The sequence below is a fragment of the Scylla paramamosain genome, unplaced genomic scaffold (genome assembly GCF_035594125.1).
Source record: "Scylla paramamosain isolate STU-SP2022 unplaced genomic scaffold, ASM3559412v1 Contig15, whole genome shotgun sequence".
NCBI classification, from domain to species: domain Eukaryota; kingdom Metazoa; phylum Arthropoda; class Malacostraca; order Decapoda; family Portunidae; genus Scylla; species Scylla paramamosain.
The window spans coordinates 580001-597500 of record NW_026973680.1 but is presented as its reverse complement, the minus strand read 5'-3'; the positions used below and the strand labels follow the sequence as shown (position 1 = coordinate 597500).

At 39.3% G+C, this 17500-nt stretch overlaps 1 protein-coding gene across 11 annotated transcripts in view; it reads left to right on the top strand.

Moving 5' to 3' along the window:
- The first annotated feature begins 5213 nt into the window (after positions 1–5213).
- The window catches only part of LOC135097252 (uncharacterized), a 35088-nt gene continuing 22801 nt past the window's right edge, over positions 5214–17500 (top strand). For 7 of the 11 annotated variants that reach the window (XM_063999062.1, XM_063999059.1, XM_063999063.1 and 4 more), the window contains exons 1-3: positions 5214–5295; positions 7913–8074; positions 9720–9801. In XM_063999062.1, coding sequence (XP_063855132.1) covers positions 8033–8074; positions 9720–9801 — 124 coding nt within the window. In that variant the 5' untranslated portion in view covers positions 5214–5295; positions 7913–8032. Of the gene's footprint in view, positions 5296–5640; positions 5893–7912; positions 8075–9719; positions 9802–17500 lie in introns of those variants that run through there. The other 4 variants (XM_063999056.1, XM_063999055.1, XM_063999057.1 and 1 more) reach the window with 3 other exon arrangements.

Below are 17500 nucleotides of genomic sequence, written 5' to 3'. Positions count from 1 at the left end.
TTCTCCTCCTCCTACTACTACTACTACTACTACTACTACTACTACTACCTAGCATAACCTAACCTACGTGCCGTCACCACAACCTCTTCTAATGCTAATGCCTCCTCTGGTCTGCCCCCGACACGTCCTCTCTATATTAAGACGCAGACGTGAGGGAAATGTGTGTGATAGAGATCCGGTCCGTCTGTAGAATTATCACATTATTATGGTGTCAGAGAGAGAGAGAGAGAGAGAGAGAGAGAGAGAGAGAAATTAGAGTAGAGTTTTCTCTCTTGAAGGAAAAATTTGGTCCTTTCTGTATGTGTGTGTGTGTGTGTGTGTGTGTGTCTGTCGGTGTCAGTGTCTCGCCTCAGTATCTCGAGGGAGGGAAACTGTTATCACTGAAAACTTGTGAAGGAGAGAGAGAGAGAGAGAGAGAGAGAGAGAGAGAGAGAGAGAGAGAGAGAGAGAGAGAGAGAGAGAGAGAGAGAGATAAAGGTGATAGAAAGAGAGGAACATCCCCAACAGGAAGGCATCTGGTAGAGGAGGAGGAGGAGAAGGAGGAGGAGAAAAAGTAAGGTGGAAAGGAAGAGGAAAAAGAGGGAGAAAAAAAAAGGCTGAATAATACAGTAGAGAAGAAGAGAAGGAGGTGGTGGCGGTAGTGGTAGAGAGAGAGAGAGAGAGAGAGAGAGAGAGAGAGTTAACACAGATTGACTCTATTGACCAGTTGTTAGCGCTACCTCAAGGAAAGGCAGTGTGATGTAACCTCTTCTCCCAGCCCCCCTACTCCCCTCCCTCCCGCCCCTTACTATTTCCCAACTCCTCACTGCTCCTAGATAAACGTCTCCTCCTCCTCCTCCTTCTCGTCGTCCTCTTCCTCCTCCTCCTCCTCCTCCTCCTCCTCCTCCTTGTTTTTATTCTTGTTCTTCTTGTTTTTCTTGTTTTTTTTTGTTTCTTGTTCTTGTTTTTTCCTTTTCTCGTTCGTGTTGCTTTGTTGTTATTGTTGTTGTTGTCTTCGTTGTTGTTGTTCTTCTTAGCCTTCGTCTTCGTCTTCGTCTTCTTAGCCGTCTTTATAGCCTTTATCTTCGTCTTCCCCATGGTCTCCTCTCCCCCCACGCCAGCACGACACCACATCCCTCCCATCAGTAGATCCGTTTCAGAATTTAATCTCTCAGCAACAGATCTATTGTTATTTTTGCTCTTTTACTTATATATATATATATATATATATATATATATATATATATATATATATATATATATATATATATATATATATATATATATATATATATATATATATATATATATATATATATATATATATATATATATATATATATATATATATATATATATATATATATATATATATATATATATATATATATATATATATATATATATATATATATATATATATATATATATATATATATATATATTTTTTTTTTTTTTTTTTTTTTTTTTTTTTTTTTCACCTACCAGTATTTTTTGCAACCATTTATATTCCTTCTCCTCCTCCTCCGCCTCCTCCACCGCCGCCGCCGCCGCCTCCCACAGATGCCCTCGTTTTCCTCTTACAAGAAAAAACCGGAATCTGGAAGCGGAAATCCAATCCCTTGAGTCTGCCCTGAACACTATTAGCGGCGGCGGTAATATTCACAGCAGCTTGGGATGGCAGTAGCTGGAGGGAGGCAGAGAGAGAGAGAGAGAGCGAGAGAGAGAGAGAGAGAGAGAGAGAGAGAGAGAGAGAGAGAGAGAGAGAGAGAGAGAGAGAGAAATTGTCCTTATTCTGAACGCTTTCCTCTCTCATCTTGTCTATTTTCAAAGGCCACTGAAATGATTAGCTAGGTTCTCAAGAGTGTTTCTCCAGTTTCTGCTGTTAATGACGTAGAAATCTCATTAATTTGCCACTAGAACCGTAGAAATGCTGTTAGAAACTCGTGTAACATCAACTAGAGTCTTTTGAATGTAGTAGAGGCACGGTGCAGAAGTGTTTAAGAATACGATGGAAGGAGAGGGAAAGTGAGGCGAGGTATTGTGGTATGGTGGGTCTTCTCGTCTTAGATCTCAGAGGGGAGATGAGTGTTTTTGGTTTTTCTTTCTCCCCTCTTCACTCTGAGGAGGAAGGAGGGAAGGAAAGGAGATAGGGAAGGTGATGGGCGGAGTGAGACGAAACGGTGCTGTTGTCGTGGTGAGTGAAGTGTTTAGCGGTGTGGTGTTGAGTGTTGTGGCGGTGAAGGGAGCATGTAGTGTTTCTCTCTCTCTCTCTCTCTCTCTCTCTCTCTCTCTCTCTCTCTCTCTCTCTCTATTTATTGAATTCATAATTTAAATTCCTTTTCTTACGATATTTTGTCAGACTTAATTTTATATCTCATTCGCCGGAAAAGTAAACGCACACACACACACACACACACACACACACACACACACACACACACACACACACACACACACACACACTTTTAAACCAAATACCTCCTTTTATACGAGTATACACAAGGAAAATCATGCAAACACCAATATCTAAGTAAGTGCACGCTATTTTACAGCTACACTTAGCATCCCGCTTGGCAGATCTCGCCTCGCACCGCCCTAAGTGGGAGGAAAAAGTAAGATTAATAAGAAACAGGTGGTAGAGAGAAGCTTAGCGGAGGCTGAGAGAAAGAGTGCGTTGAAGGGGAAGATACCAGCAGGAGTGAGGGAAGCAATAAGGAGCGGGAAATAAGGATGAAATAAACGGAACACTTTGCACAGAATGATTAATAGGAAAGATGTGCAAGAAAGCAGTGAAGGAATGAACAGATAGATAGATAGATAGATAGATAGATAGAAGAAAGTGAAAATAACACAAATAGCAACACTGAAATGAGATAAAACACACAAAACACCACTACACATTGTAAGAAAGAGCAAACTGATGTAACGAAATGAGAACAGGTAAATTGAGGTGGTGGTGGTGGTGGTGGTGCTGGTGGAAGTGGCGATGCAGAGTTACAAGTATGAGGCAGAGAAGGGAAGGGGAAAAGGAAGGGGACTAGAAGGGGACTGGAAGGGGCTGGAAGGGAAAGGCCGGATCCATTACACCACGGAATGTTGCCAGGAAGGGGAAAAAAAACACCGCGCTTGGAACTTTTAATGGATGTAAGATAGTTGTGGGGAAAATATATATGAAGGGAAACCGTGAAGGGATAAAAAAAAAATATATATATATATATATATATATATATATATATATATATATATATATATATATATATATATATATATATATATATATATATATATATATATATATAAAGGAAATATTAGAACTAGCATGGCGTCATTGGAGTGTAGAGTTTCTGAGAATGTAAAAAGGGAAATGAGAAGAAATTTTTACCTAATGTGTCGCTATGAGGGGAGGTGAAACTCTCTCTCGGTGCGGGAATGTTGTGAGGGGAATGTGAGGGCGAAGATACGGCCGCAAGAGGAGAGAGTAGAGGCTTCGTTGTTCCTTGAGGGGATGCCAGGTGTGTTTGTGTATGTGTGTGTGTGTGTGTGTGTGTGTGTGTGTGTGTGTGTGTGTGTGTGTGTTTACTTTATGAATGTGCATCTTAGTTGAGTAATTACTGATGCATATATTATTACTGCTCTCTCTCTCTCTCTCTCTCTCTCTCTCTCTCTCTCTCTCTCTCTCTCTCTCTCTCTCTCTCTCTCTTCCTTTTCCTCCTTTCTTCCCTCCTTACTATCATTCTTCTCTCCCTCATTCCTCCTTCATCACTCACCATCTTTCATCTTCCCTTCCTTCCCTCTCTTCTTCCCGTACACACACACACATACACAGAGAGAGAGAGAGAGAGAGAGAGAGAGAGAGAGAGAGAGAGAGAGAGAGCTCTTTTACTCAATATAGGAAAATAAAACTATCCAACTGAATGTGTGTGTGTGTGTGTGTGTGTGTGTGTGTGTGACGCAGGGCAGATCTCTCTCTCTCTCTCTCTCTCTCTCTCTCTCTCTTAAAATTGCTTTGGTTTCACTTCCCAGAGTACGAGTATGTTTTCAGTGTGTGTGTGTGTGTGTGTGTGTGTATGTGTGTGTGTGTGTGTGTGTGTTGTTTTGATATACTGTTTTATCGTGGGCTGTGTGTGTGTTGTTTTGATATACTGTTTTATCGTGGGCTGGCAGGATAGGTACTAAGGGAGGGAGTGTGTGTGTGTGTGTGTGTGTGTGATGTTTGCTTCTAGTTAAAACTCCCCCAGCTCTCAACTATCTGGGTCCAGTGACTTTGTGTACAACACTTGAAAACAAACTCGCGCTCCGGCAATAGCTTACGAAGGCAGACTGAGGTGTATACTCGTATTTATGATGTTGTTCCTCCGCTGGCGTCTGGTTCTGGGGTACGATTTTATTCCTTCAAAATGTGTTCTGGTAAGAGTTTATTCTTTATAAACGTGTTCCTGGTACAGTTTTCTGCCTTATAGGTTTGGCTGAAAAACAAGTGGTTTTAATTTGTTATACTTGTTGATATATATATATATATATATATATATATATATATATATATATATATATATATATATATATATATATATATATATATATATATATATATATATATATATATATATATATGTTACAGTCAATACCTGAATCCAGACAATTTGTAAAGTGTAAAGTTATTTTTTCAGGCAATTTGTGAACTGCCTAACCTAACCTAACCTAACCTAACCTAACCTAACCTAACCTAACCTAACCTAACCTAACCTAACCAGGCAGTTCACAAATTGCCTGAAAAAATAAGTCACTTTACAAATTGTCTGGATTCAGGTATTGACTGTAACATATATATATATATTGCCTGGTATGGTTATAATGGTTTATTTATTTGTTAGCTCATTTAGAATTATCTACGATGTTGGCCTGAATACTTAGAGAGAGAGAGAGAGAGAGAGAGAGAGAGAGAGAGAGAGAGAGAGAGAGAGAGAGAGAGAGAGAGAGAGAGAGAGAGAGAGAATAGTGATGGATTAATTCCAGTCTCAAAAAAAGAACTATAATTCATAGTTTTGAACCATTACTTAAAGATATGAAACACATAAGGATTGAGTCACTTCATAATTTAAATTTAATCGTTCATTTGACTTTGTTCTATTGAAGCTTTAGGCCCTTATTATTAACTCATCACATTATGTATTTAAATTTTTTTACATATTCGTCAATATAGTAGGAGGTGGATAGTTTTTTACTGATCCCATGGGTATATTGTTTTTAAATATTCAATGAAAGACGTTTGGAGAACGTCAAACTTTCTTTGCCACAGAGAGAATGAGAGGACGGGTAAGAGCTGTAGCTGCTTATTTTTATTTTTATTTTTATTTTTATTTTTCATGTTTTAATAAGCTTGCTGTTGTCGTAGGTCGTAGTTATGGTAGATAAGACTTAAACTGATCGCCAGTCAGTTAGGGAGGATGAAAGAAAACTGATTCTTGGCCAAAAAGAGATGACGTGGGAAGGAGCTGCTGCCGGAGATATAATTAATCTAAGTTTCAATGAGCTGTTGTCGTAGGTTACCACAATGATAGATAAGCGCTTGATAGTTTTGATAAGTATCCCTTGACAGGAAATATTTCAGGAACACTTGCTAATGTTATGAGAGGACAGAGTTGATCCACGCGGCCGTTTTCTCGTCATAACCAGAGATGATTAGTGTTATACGACTCATATACTTTGATTTTCGTGTGTCAGTGCGTCATGCTGGTCATCTTGTTAAGTAGCTTGGGTAAAGTTGAGTGAGGAATGAGTCTGCAGCGTAGGATTACTGAGACTGACGTGGCTTGGTTGAAGCGAAGTGTGGTGTCCTCCGTGGTGTGCTGTGGTCAGGTGTTCTTTGATGTGTGCTTGTCGTGGTGGTGTGTGGTGTAGTGGTGTACTGAGGTATAGTGGGGCCGAGATCTGGTGTAAGTGTGGTGTGGTGTGACTAAGGTGTTGTGGGTTTATGTGTAGTGTGGCGTGTGGTGTTGTGAGGCCTAGACTTGCTTCAGGTTTGGTGTGGCTGAGGTATTGTGGGGTGTGGTACGTGGTGGTGTGACAGGTTGTGTGGTGTGTGGTGTGGTGTGACTGTTGTGTGGTTCGTGGTGTGACAGGTGAATGCAGATGAACAGCTCAGTGCATTAACACACTCCCTGTAGTACATGAAATTTCACTAAACCTGTCATTATACTTCATGAGATTTATGAGTCCATCCTTTGAGTGCCATTGTGTCCACTTATGCACCATTGTATTGCATGGGTGGAGTTTGTTAGCCTGATTGATCACACAGCATGGGAGGACAGAGGTGGGAGGGTAAGGCAAGGGAGGGGAGCAGAAGGGACAAGAGGAAGCTAAGCTAGGATGTGATTAGGGCACCTTGTATATACATATTTCCTTGGTCCTGCATCTCCTCTTATTTTTGGGGGGCTGTTACTGACAATAACTACATTATTCACTTAGGTGATGGCAGGAAAAATTTGTTGTGACGTGCATGACAGGGTAGGTTTGATTTAAGTCAAATTATTTAAGTTTATTTAAATTATAGTAAAAAATAATTATTTAAATCAAAATTAAATATACTGTATTCAAAATTATTGAAATGTTACATTGGGTCAAATATCTAATGATATATATATATATATATATATATATATATATATATATATATATATATATATATATATATATATATATATATATATATATATATATATATATATATATATATATATATATATATATATATATATATTTTTTTTTTTTTTTTTTTTTTTTTTTTTTTTACTGTACTTTTATGTTTGATTGGAGTTCCACTTCTTTTTCTTTGTATTTATGTATAGTTACTTTAACCTAACAGATCTGATTAAGCTATGATTTTTATGTGAAAAACTCCTCTTGGGTAATGTATATTAAAGTACAGTTTCATTTAACATTGGCCAAGTTTGATACAAGAAAATGGCCTCATAAGACTGAAACAAATAGTTACTGGAACAACCCCTAAACCCCTAAAGGACAGGAACATTCCTCATGGACACTCCTCCAACCTGGGCTGGTTTTCACAATTCAGTGAAAATAGGTCATGTTCCATCAATTTCTCAACTCTGCTTTGACCAACTACTTAAAATGTAATAGCATCACACTTATCAATTCTTCCTCTTCAATCTTCTGCCACCGTGAACTTTGGAAAATTTGAAATTAAGGCCACAAAATGCAGGTCAACTATAGAAGCCACCTGCCTCTACATTGCATCAACCATAGACACCATCCACCCTATAAGGGTTAAACCAGTAAAGTGCCTGGAAGGCGATTGACGAGCAAAGCTGTCAGTAATGAAACAGTGGAAGCACCCTGCAGATTGTGCACTTGACTAATATTCAGATCACTCTAGCAAAAAACATTGCAAGAGTCGAATGGTTGTGCTATGTACTGTTGGATAGGAAATTTCATTTTGTGTTTATTGGTGTCCACTTTTGTTGAGACAAACAAAAGTTGATGAAAACCTGCAAAAACTGAAGTTTGGTTTACAAAATCACAATTTTGACACACTTCTACTTTTTACAAGTTACCCTTTGACTTCAGCCAATAGAAGAGATGAAAGCTATATTATGTAAAATTGATAGAGTTGTGCTGTCATATGGTGCAAATTTTGTTACAATCGGCTATGTTGTTGAAGAGATATTAGTGTTTGAATAGTGTTATAGTTGAGCTGGGCTGGATCAGGCAGCTCAAAATGAAACAACAATCTCCTTAGAAAACTTTGCTTTTGCCTGTAATAAAAGAATTGATTTATATAAAAAATCTGATGTAAATCAAATAAATAGATTTTTTATTTTATTCGTTTTAAATCATGATTTTATTCAACTCTTGTACAAATATGTTTTGTTACTTTTGTTATGTTAGTTTTAATTGCAATGTTGCTTTCAAGGGACAAGAATGTACAGCAAGAACTTGCAGAACTCGGACAGAAGTGAATTACCGGATCTGGACACCTGAGTAGGTAAAGAAGCACAGCTGCACAAGCAAAGAAGAAACACTACTACCATGAATGCCCAAGACTTGTATGACAATGTGCTGCAGGGAAGGGAGCGTAAGTCATTTCAGTTCAGTGATGATAACTTCTCACCCAAGTCTAACCTGGCTGTGTCCCCACACTACACCACCCTCTCTGGCACTCCATGCCGATGACTCACTCTCCTCCAGTACTTGTGACACGCCTCGGTCCAGCCTCTTTGACTCAACTGAATTTTCAATCAGCTTATCACCAGACAACCATGGTTCCAACTGTGGGCACATTTATCCCATAGAACGATCACATTCAGAAATGGGTGCCAGTACTGTGGAGACCAAACTCAGGAAACTGGATCCACTCAGGTCATCCTCTGACCCAGAGATGAATTGTTGCCACTCGGAAACTCATGTCTCTATAATGAAGGCTTTAAACAAAAGTTATAAATGTGAAGAGAATCTCACTGGTGACTTCTCCAAGGCTCTGTTGCTTCCTATCCTTGAGATTGGGAAACACCCAGACCTTCAGTCTATAAGTGTTCATACTCTAGCTGATGTTATTAAGGGCAAGTACAATGATAAACTTGCCTCCTGCAGAATTATTGACCGTAGGTACCCGTATGAATATGACGGAGGGCACATAAAGGGGGCAGAATTGCGGCACTTGCCAGAGTTAGTGACTCAGAACCCGAGAGCTAAGAAAGGTGTTTCACTTATGCCACTATAAGGCCTTCCTTGAGCTTATTTCATTATTTTCCCTATATCATTCTCTCCATCTTATGTTCTACAGTCCCTCCTTTCTAATGCATGAGACTTGCATTGCTCAAACTAAAGTTTTTATTGGGCTTATTAGAAATTAGGTCATTTATTGTTTAATTGTGTTATTTTACTGAGGATGTTTAATATTTTCATGTCATTCATCCATTAACAAACCTTTTTATTGGCTTTATTAGAGATTAGGTAATTTATTTAATTGTGTTATTTGACTGAGGTTGTTTAATATTTTCATGTCCTTCATTCCTTCCTGTCAAATTCATTAACCTTGCAATGTTCAGACAACACTTGTATAGTGTGAATACTTTGGTATTTTTTGTTTTGTTTTACTGAGATTGTTTAATATTTTTATATCATCCACAAATTCACAAAACTTGCAATACTTAAACAAAACCTCTAATCTCTGGATTGGAGATCAGGCATTCTGTTCTGTCTTACTGTGTTCTGTTTTACTTATATAATCTGTGGATTGGAGATCAGGCATTCTGTTCTGTCTTACTGTGTTCTGTTTTACTTATTTAATCTGTGGATTGGAGATCAGGCATTCTGTTCTGTCTTACTGTGTTCTGTTTTACTTATATAATCTGTGGATTGGAGATCAGGCATTCTGTTCTGTCTTACTGTGTTGTTTTACTTATATAATCTGTGGATTGGAGATCAGGCATTCTATTCTGTCTTACTGTGTTCTGTTTTACTTATTTAATCTATGGATTGGAGATCAGGCATTCTATTCTGTCTTACTGTGTTCTGTTTTACTTATATAATCTATGGATTGGAGATCAGGCATTGTGTGTTCTGTCTTACTGTGTTCTGTTTTACTTATTTTCATATGTCCTGTCAAATTTGTGAGACTCACAATACTCAAACAAAATTTGCAATGTATGGATTGCAGATTAGGTATTTTATTCTTTTTCATTGTGTTCTGTTTCACTAAGATTATTTAATATTTTCAGCCCAAGAGTGACACCACCATTGATGAGAAACCTGAGGACAACCTCTGGCTACAACTGGGCTTTACTGTGGACTCTGAGACAGGTAAGCTTTGGGGATCATTAGCTTTAGTCATCAATACTTAATTAGCATTGGTGAAAACTAGTGTGCATTCTTTCATTTATTTTTAAGAGGTGGCCATTTCTGTGATAGTGGTGCCTTAAGCTGACTAATGTTCTTTTATGTAGAGAGACAAGAATATGATGTACTATCTAACAATTTAATATTGTCTTAGCTAAGTAAATGCTCACAATTGGCCAGTTATAAAGACCTGGCCATTTCTGCAACAGTAGCATCTCATGTTGACTGAAGTTTTACCATCTTAGAGAGAGAAAAAAAAAGGATGCATTCATTGTGTAGCTATTCATATATTAGCTGACACTGTGCCTCCATGATAAAGCGGGTCGTGTGCTTGACTATGAATCTGTGGGCCCTGATTTGAATCTGGGCTGGGGCAGTTGATGCATAGTTCACCCATTTGTCATCCTTTGGATTGGTTGGTAAAGACTACCTGGGGAAGCATGGGGAAGGTAAACTATGGAAAATTGAATATCCCTTACCTCTGTGCCCTTGGGTAAGGGATATAATCCATCTCAGTTTCAGTGGTGTACACGGAGATGAGGTCATGTGCAGCTATAACTTGTGCTCCCAATTTTACCTTGACCTCAAATGTATGCTCATGAATGCCTGTTTATGTCTGTGATGCACAGTTGCAGGGTTTTTTAATCAGAATGAGTATGGTATGGTCTCGTGGAATGTCAGTTCACCTATTAATGCTTAGATTTCTTCATAAATACCTCTTCTAGTGTCTCAGGCACATTGACAATCTGCTGAAGATATTGGTAATGCTCCATACTCTTGGATATCTTAGTGTTGAAGGTTTGGATCAAGGCATAAGCTAGCTAACTCTCTCTCTCTCTCTCTCTCTCTCTCTCTCTCTCTCTCTCTCTCTCTCTCTCTCTCTCTCTCTCTCTCTCTCTCTCTCTCTCTCTCTCTCTCTCTCTCTCTCTCTCTCTCTCTCTCTCTCTCTCTCTCTCTCTCTCTCTCTCTCTCTCTCTCTCTCTCTTGCTTTCATTAATGATTCATGATTCAGAGTCCTGCAGAAAGAGTGAAGTCTGTGCTGCTTGGCAGATGCAGATGACAAGGTTGATCTTAACTTAGTATTTTGGAAAGGGAGGATTGGCTTGGTTTGATGCTGAAATTGGCTGCTCCTGGCTTGTTCCTTACTCCTGATAGAATGACCCAATTTCAAGTCTGGTATTCCTTCCATCACTACATTAAAATCTACTTCCTCATTCTCTTCTTTGCTTTCTCATGGTGAACTGCTGGAGACATTTGATTCTCCTTTGTTGTAAGGAGAGCTGTAGCCTCTGTATGGGAGACATTAAAGGAAGTATCCACTTTCAGTGGCTTCATATCCATAGTCTGAGTGTAACATTCTGGAGTGATATGTGGTGAAAAGATCCTTCTCTTGATCTGATCCTTAATGCAGCATCTCTGTTTGTGCATTCATGACAGTTCTCCATTCATCACTAATAAACATGACCTCTTCTTTGTTTCACAGATATCGCTCTTACATATAATGCTCTTCACACCATCTGTCCATTTCATTTCTGGTTCTCTTCTCAGCCTTACACCTCACACATCCTCACCACTTAGCCCCGTTCTTCCTCTCAGCATGCCCAAACCATTAGTGATAGGAGGTATAAAGACCCTCAAATTGTTTGGGACTGGAATTGCTTATGGTCCTGATGTCCAAGGCACTGCACTTTATACCTCATGGTAGAAATATTTGTCCCACCTTCAGATATATTTTTCAAGTGTTTTTCTGATGCTCCAAAGGGAAGGCATGTTATTGTCATTACACTTTCTGCTCTACTCAGTCAGCCTATTCTCTTTCCACATCAGTTATCCTTCACACTTCATTGTTCACAACTGACTCATTATTCAATCCTTATGTGTTACTCCAGACATACTCTTCATATATAGATTCTTCATCCAGGATAGCCTACTAAAGTTTAGCAACTTATTTCCAGTAGGGTCCCTTTTATGCAGCAAGATGGGGCGGGCAGCACAGGAATCACTATACACTTAACTCTGGTACACAGAAATACTAGACCCTAAAATTATTTGCCAACTGTATCCATAAAATTAAAATTTAAAATTACAATGTATTTTCACTATGACTATCATGGTTAATAATAAGTAAAATCATTTGACTCAGCAGCTCTTTCTTCATCTTGTAAATATTTCCTGAGAGATGTTTTGAACAGGTGTTTGGATTGTATGTTTTGTAAGTTTTTTGGTAATGAATTCCAGTCTTTAATGGCTGTATGATAAAAGGTATGTGCTGAGGGACCCTTTGCAATTGACATACCAAAGTTTAAATCATTGTTTCTAGTCCTAATTGTGTGGGTATTTGTTTTCCTATGGAAATGTTCTGCTAGATATGTTGGTCCTCTGTTGTTATGGATATTATGTGCATGGCTTAATTTTAATTCTTTAACACTATTCTTGACACTAAGCATATTTACTTTTTCTCTCTCCACTTGTCCTATATGAGATCTAGGGTCTAAACCTAAAATAAATCTAATAATCTTGTTTTGACAAATTTGTAGTTGTTTTTTAGATCTACTGCTCAGTCCAGAGTACCAAGAGGAACATGCATAATCAAAGTGAGGTTGAATTAGAGAGCTACATAAGGTTTTCTTAATTTTTTGATCAAGGTCTTTTGCTTGTCTGTACATGAATTTTAACCTTGCATTTATCCTCTTGATTATCTGATTACAATTTAGCTCCCCTGAAACACACTGATCCAATTGAACTCCTAAATATTTTACTGATTTTACTCCATTTATGTCCTGACCCAAACATGTTATATTAAAATCATCTACATTTTTTTATTTTGTTTTTTATCCAACTAACATAATTTCCGTCTTTCCTAAATGCAAAGACAGCTTGTTATTTATCATCCAGGTGTTACATGATTCAAGTTCTTTTCTTAGTCTATTTTTGATAAAATCTACATCTTTGTGTGGAACAATCAAAATGCTGTCATCTGCATATAGCAAAAGTTTACACGAGACACTGATTTTCATGTCGTTTACATAACATAAGAACAGGAGTGGACCTAAAATGTTTCCCTGTGGTACCCCACAGGATACATTTCTGGTTTCCGAGCAATGTTCATCTATCTTCACAATTTGACTTCTTCCACTTAGATAAGAATAAAACCATTCCACTGACTCTACACCCATTGCTCTTAATTTTTCACACAAGATATGATGGTCAACAGTATCAAATGCTTTTTGCAGATCTAGGAGAGCTAGGCCTGTATACTCCCCTTTCGATATATTAGTTTTTAGTAGGTCTAACAAATGAATCAGACATGTATCTGTGGAATGACTATCTCTAAATCCAGATTGAAATTCATAAATGATATTGTTTGCTTTAAGGTAATCTGATAACTGATCATAAACAGCTCTTTCTAGTACTTTAGATATTATATTAAGGATACTAACCGGTCTGTAGTTACTGACTTCTTGTCTGTTATTCTTTTTGTACAGTGGTTTTACTCTAGCTTCTTTGAATCCTTGTGGTACTTCATTTGTATAAATTGACTTATTGATAATGTGAGTTATAGGACCTTTTTTTTTTTCAGATATCTCATCTCAATGACATTCATTTTCCCTCTCTCCTTGGCTTCCGAGTCTCATGTTTCAGTTTCATTAAATATAGTCACCACTAATACCCCATCCTAAAAGTTTTCTTTGCATTTATTGGAGGTAAAATACATCCATATATATACAGTTTTCAGTCTTCCTTACACCTTTCTTGCATCATTCATTCTAATTTTCATTCATGCACATATTCTTCCATCCACAGCAACTTACAAACCTAAGCTGCTTAAAACAGGCTACTTCATATGGTCTTAATCACCTATATCTTCCCACCTGGTTGGCATCCTCCTTGAAGAGGGTAGCCAGGTCAAGACACATACAACATGCCTTGTCTTATTGTAGAAACAAAAATACTGAAGAGAAATTCCCTCTCCTTTCACTGCACCCCTCTCAGTTACCTTTTCTAAAAGAAGCAGTATTTTTTTCAAGGTAGCTGTAAAGTGCACAGTGAGGCTGTATCTTCCTGCCACAGAAGGGAATCTTGACTATAACCAACAGAAATGAGCAGATGACATGATTGGGTTTAGCACAACAATGCACAATGAGTTTGCTGCTTTATGTGTCTTCCTACCACAGAAGGGAATCTTGACTATAACTAATGGAAATGAGCAGATGACATGATTGGGTTTAGCACAGCAGTGCACAATGAGGTTGCTGCTTCATTATGATGGCACACTTTGCCTTATGATTACTAGTTATCTCCATATATATTATATGAATGTGAAATAGCCAGAACTTCAGCCAGCTTGAAGTACAGTTCCCTCTACTTCCATGTTCATCACTTAGCATTGCCTGTGTGTGAATTGTCTGCTGTGAACCACTGCACCTGATTCGACTTACATCCAAGACACGTTCCACTCATTATGAGTAAGAGGGAGGGTGATGGAGGGATTGATGAGATTTGTCTGAGGTATGAGTGAAAGCAGGTGGTTCACAACATTGGCAGTGCTAAGTGATGAACATGGAAGTGGAGGGGACTGTACTGATTTGAAAATTATGTGAAATTTCATTCACAGTGTTATCTCATAAGGAAACAGTATTGTACTTCACTCTAGCAGCATTGCATTTGCCTCATATGCCCCACCACTAAGTCATCCTTGGTAACCTGCCAGGAGGAGGCAGTAGACACCTGCCGAAACGATAATTACTCCCAGTGAGGTCTAAAGCACTGTTCAGGGGGTGCTGTGAACTTATCATTAAACTCAGCTGTGACCTCACTGAACATTTCCCTTTGTGTCTCACAACACAAGGGGGCAGTCACAGCCTGCCCTCTAAAGACAACTCTCTTCCTCCACACAAAACTACAAGCACCTAATAACACACACACCCTTCACTCAAAAATTTTTAAATCATGGCGACTCCTACACCACCCTCGGAGTCCCCATCTGGGGAGGTGTCCATAAATGTCCCCAGGTCAGACTGCCTTTCTGTCGACGACCCTAAGTGTCTTGACACCCCCCTCAACTTTTTCTTCATTAACTTCTGCAACATTCGTGGTCTAAGATCTAATTTTCAATCTGTAGAACACCACCTCTCCTCTTCTAAACCTCATCTTCTTTTCCTCACTGAAACTCAGGTGTCTGAGGCAACTGACAGTAGCCCCTTTTCTGTTCCCTCCTACTTTCTCTATCCTCATTTTCGATCCAAAGCTGGATGCTGCGTTTATGTGCGCAATGACTTAACCTGCCCTCATGCCCACGCTCTTGAATCTTCCGAGTTTTCCACCATCTGGCTACGACTACAGAGTCATTCTCATACTAAATTTATCTGTGCTGTATACCTCTCTCCTAACTCCTCTGACTATAAGAAATTCTTTGACTACTTAACTTCCAAAGTGGAGCACATTCTGACCCTCTTCCCTTTTGCAGAGATCCACATTCTTGGAGACTTCAATGTTCACCACCAGCTTTGGCTTTCCTCTCCCTTCACTGACCATCCTGGTGAACTAGCCTACAACTTTGCTATCCTCCATGACCTAGAGCAATTGGTGCAACACCCTACTTGTATTCCTGACCGTCTTGGAGATACGTCCAACATTCTTGACCTTTTCCTGACCTCTAATCCTTCTGCTTATGCTGTCACCCTTTCTTCTCCGTTGGGCTCCTCCGATCACAATCTCATATCTTTATCTTGTCCTATCACTCCAATCCCTCCTCAGGATCCCCCTAAGCGAAGGTGCCTCTGGCGTTTTGCCTCTGCTAGTTGGGGGGACCTGAGGATGTATTTTGCTGATTTTCCTTGGAATGACTACTGCTTCCGTGTCAGAGACCCGTCTTTGTGTGCTGAGCGCATAACAGAGGTGATAGTGTCTGGCATGGAGGCGTACATTCCTCACTCTTTTTCTCGTCCTAAACCTTCTAAACCTTGGTTTAACACAGCTTGTTCTCGTGCTATACATGATAGAGAGGTGGCCCACAAAAGGTACTTAAGCCTTCCATCACCAGAATCTCATGCACTTTATATTTCTGCCCGGAACCATGCCAAGTCTGTTCTCCAACTAGCCAAAAACTCCTTCATTAACAGAAAATGTCAAAACCTTTCAAGATCTAACTCCCCTCGTGATTTCTGGCATCTAGCCAAAAATATCTCCAATAACTTTGCTTCTTCTTCTTTCCCTCCTCTACTTCAGCCAGATGGCACCACTGCTATCACATCTATTTCTAAAGCTGAACTCTTTGCTCAAACCTTTGCTAAAAACTCTACCTTGCACGATTCTGGGCTTGTTCCTCCCTCTCCTCCACCCTCTGACTACTTCATGCTACCTATTAAAATTCTTCACAATGATGTTTTCCATGCACTCGCTGGCCTAAACCCTCGGAAGGCTTATGGACCTGATGGGGTCCCTCCTATTGTTCTCTGAAACTGTGCCTCCGTGCTTGCACCTTGCCTAGTCAAACTCTTTCAGCTCTGTCTGTCAACATCTACCTTTCCTTCTTGCTGGAAGTTTGCCTACATTCAACCTGTTCCTAAAAAGGGTGACCACTCTAATCCCTCAAACTACCATCCTATTGCTTTAATTTCCTGCTTATCTAAAGTTTTTGAATCTATCCTCAACAGGAAGATTCTTAAACATCTATCACTTCACAACCTTCTATCTGATCGCCAGTATGGGTTCCGTCAAGGCCGCTCTACTGGTGATCTTCTAGCTTTCCTTACTGAGTCTTGGTCATCCTCTTTTAGAGATTTTGGTGAAACTTTTGCTGTTGCCTTGGACATATCAAAAGCCTTTGATAGAGTCTGGCACAAAGCTTTGATTTCCAAACTACCCTCCTACGGTTTCTATCCTTCTCTCTGTAACTTCATCTCAAGTTTCCTTTCTGACCGTTCTATTGCTGCTGTGGTAGACGGTCACTGTTCTTCTCCTAAATCTATTAACAATGGTGTTCCTCAGGGTTCTGTCCTGTCACCCACTCTCTTCTTATTATTCATTAATGATCTTCTAAACCAAACTTCTTGTCCTATCCACTCCTACGCTGATGATACCACCCTGCACTTTTCCACGTCTTTTCATAGACGTCCAACCTTTCAGGAGGTAAACATATCACGCAGGGAAGCCACAGAACGCCTGACTTCTGATCTTTCTAAAATTTCTGATTGGGGCAGAGCAAACTTGGTATTGTTCAATGCCTCAAAAACTCAATTCCTCCATCTATCAACTCGACACAACCTTCCAGACAACTATCCCCTCTTCTTCAATGACACTCAACTGTCCCCCTCTTCTACACTGAACATCCTCGGTCTGTCCTTTACTTATAATCTGAACTGGAAACTTCACATCTCATCTCTAGCTAAAACAGCTTCTATGAAGTTAGGTGTTCTGAGACGTCTCCGCCAGTTTTTCTCACCCCCTCAGCTGCTAACTCTGTACAAGGGCCTTATCCATCCATGTATGGAGTATGCTTCACATGTCTGGGGGGGTTCCACTCATACTGCTCTTCTAGACAGGGTGGAATCAAAAGCTTTTCGTCTCATCAACTCCTCTCCTCTAACTGACTGTCTTCAGCCTCTCTCTCACCGCCGCAATGTTGCATATCTAGCTGTCTTCTACCGCTATTTTCATGCTT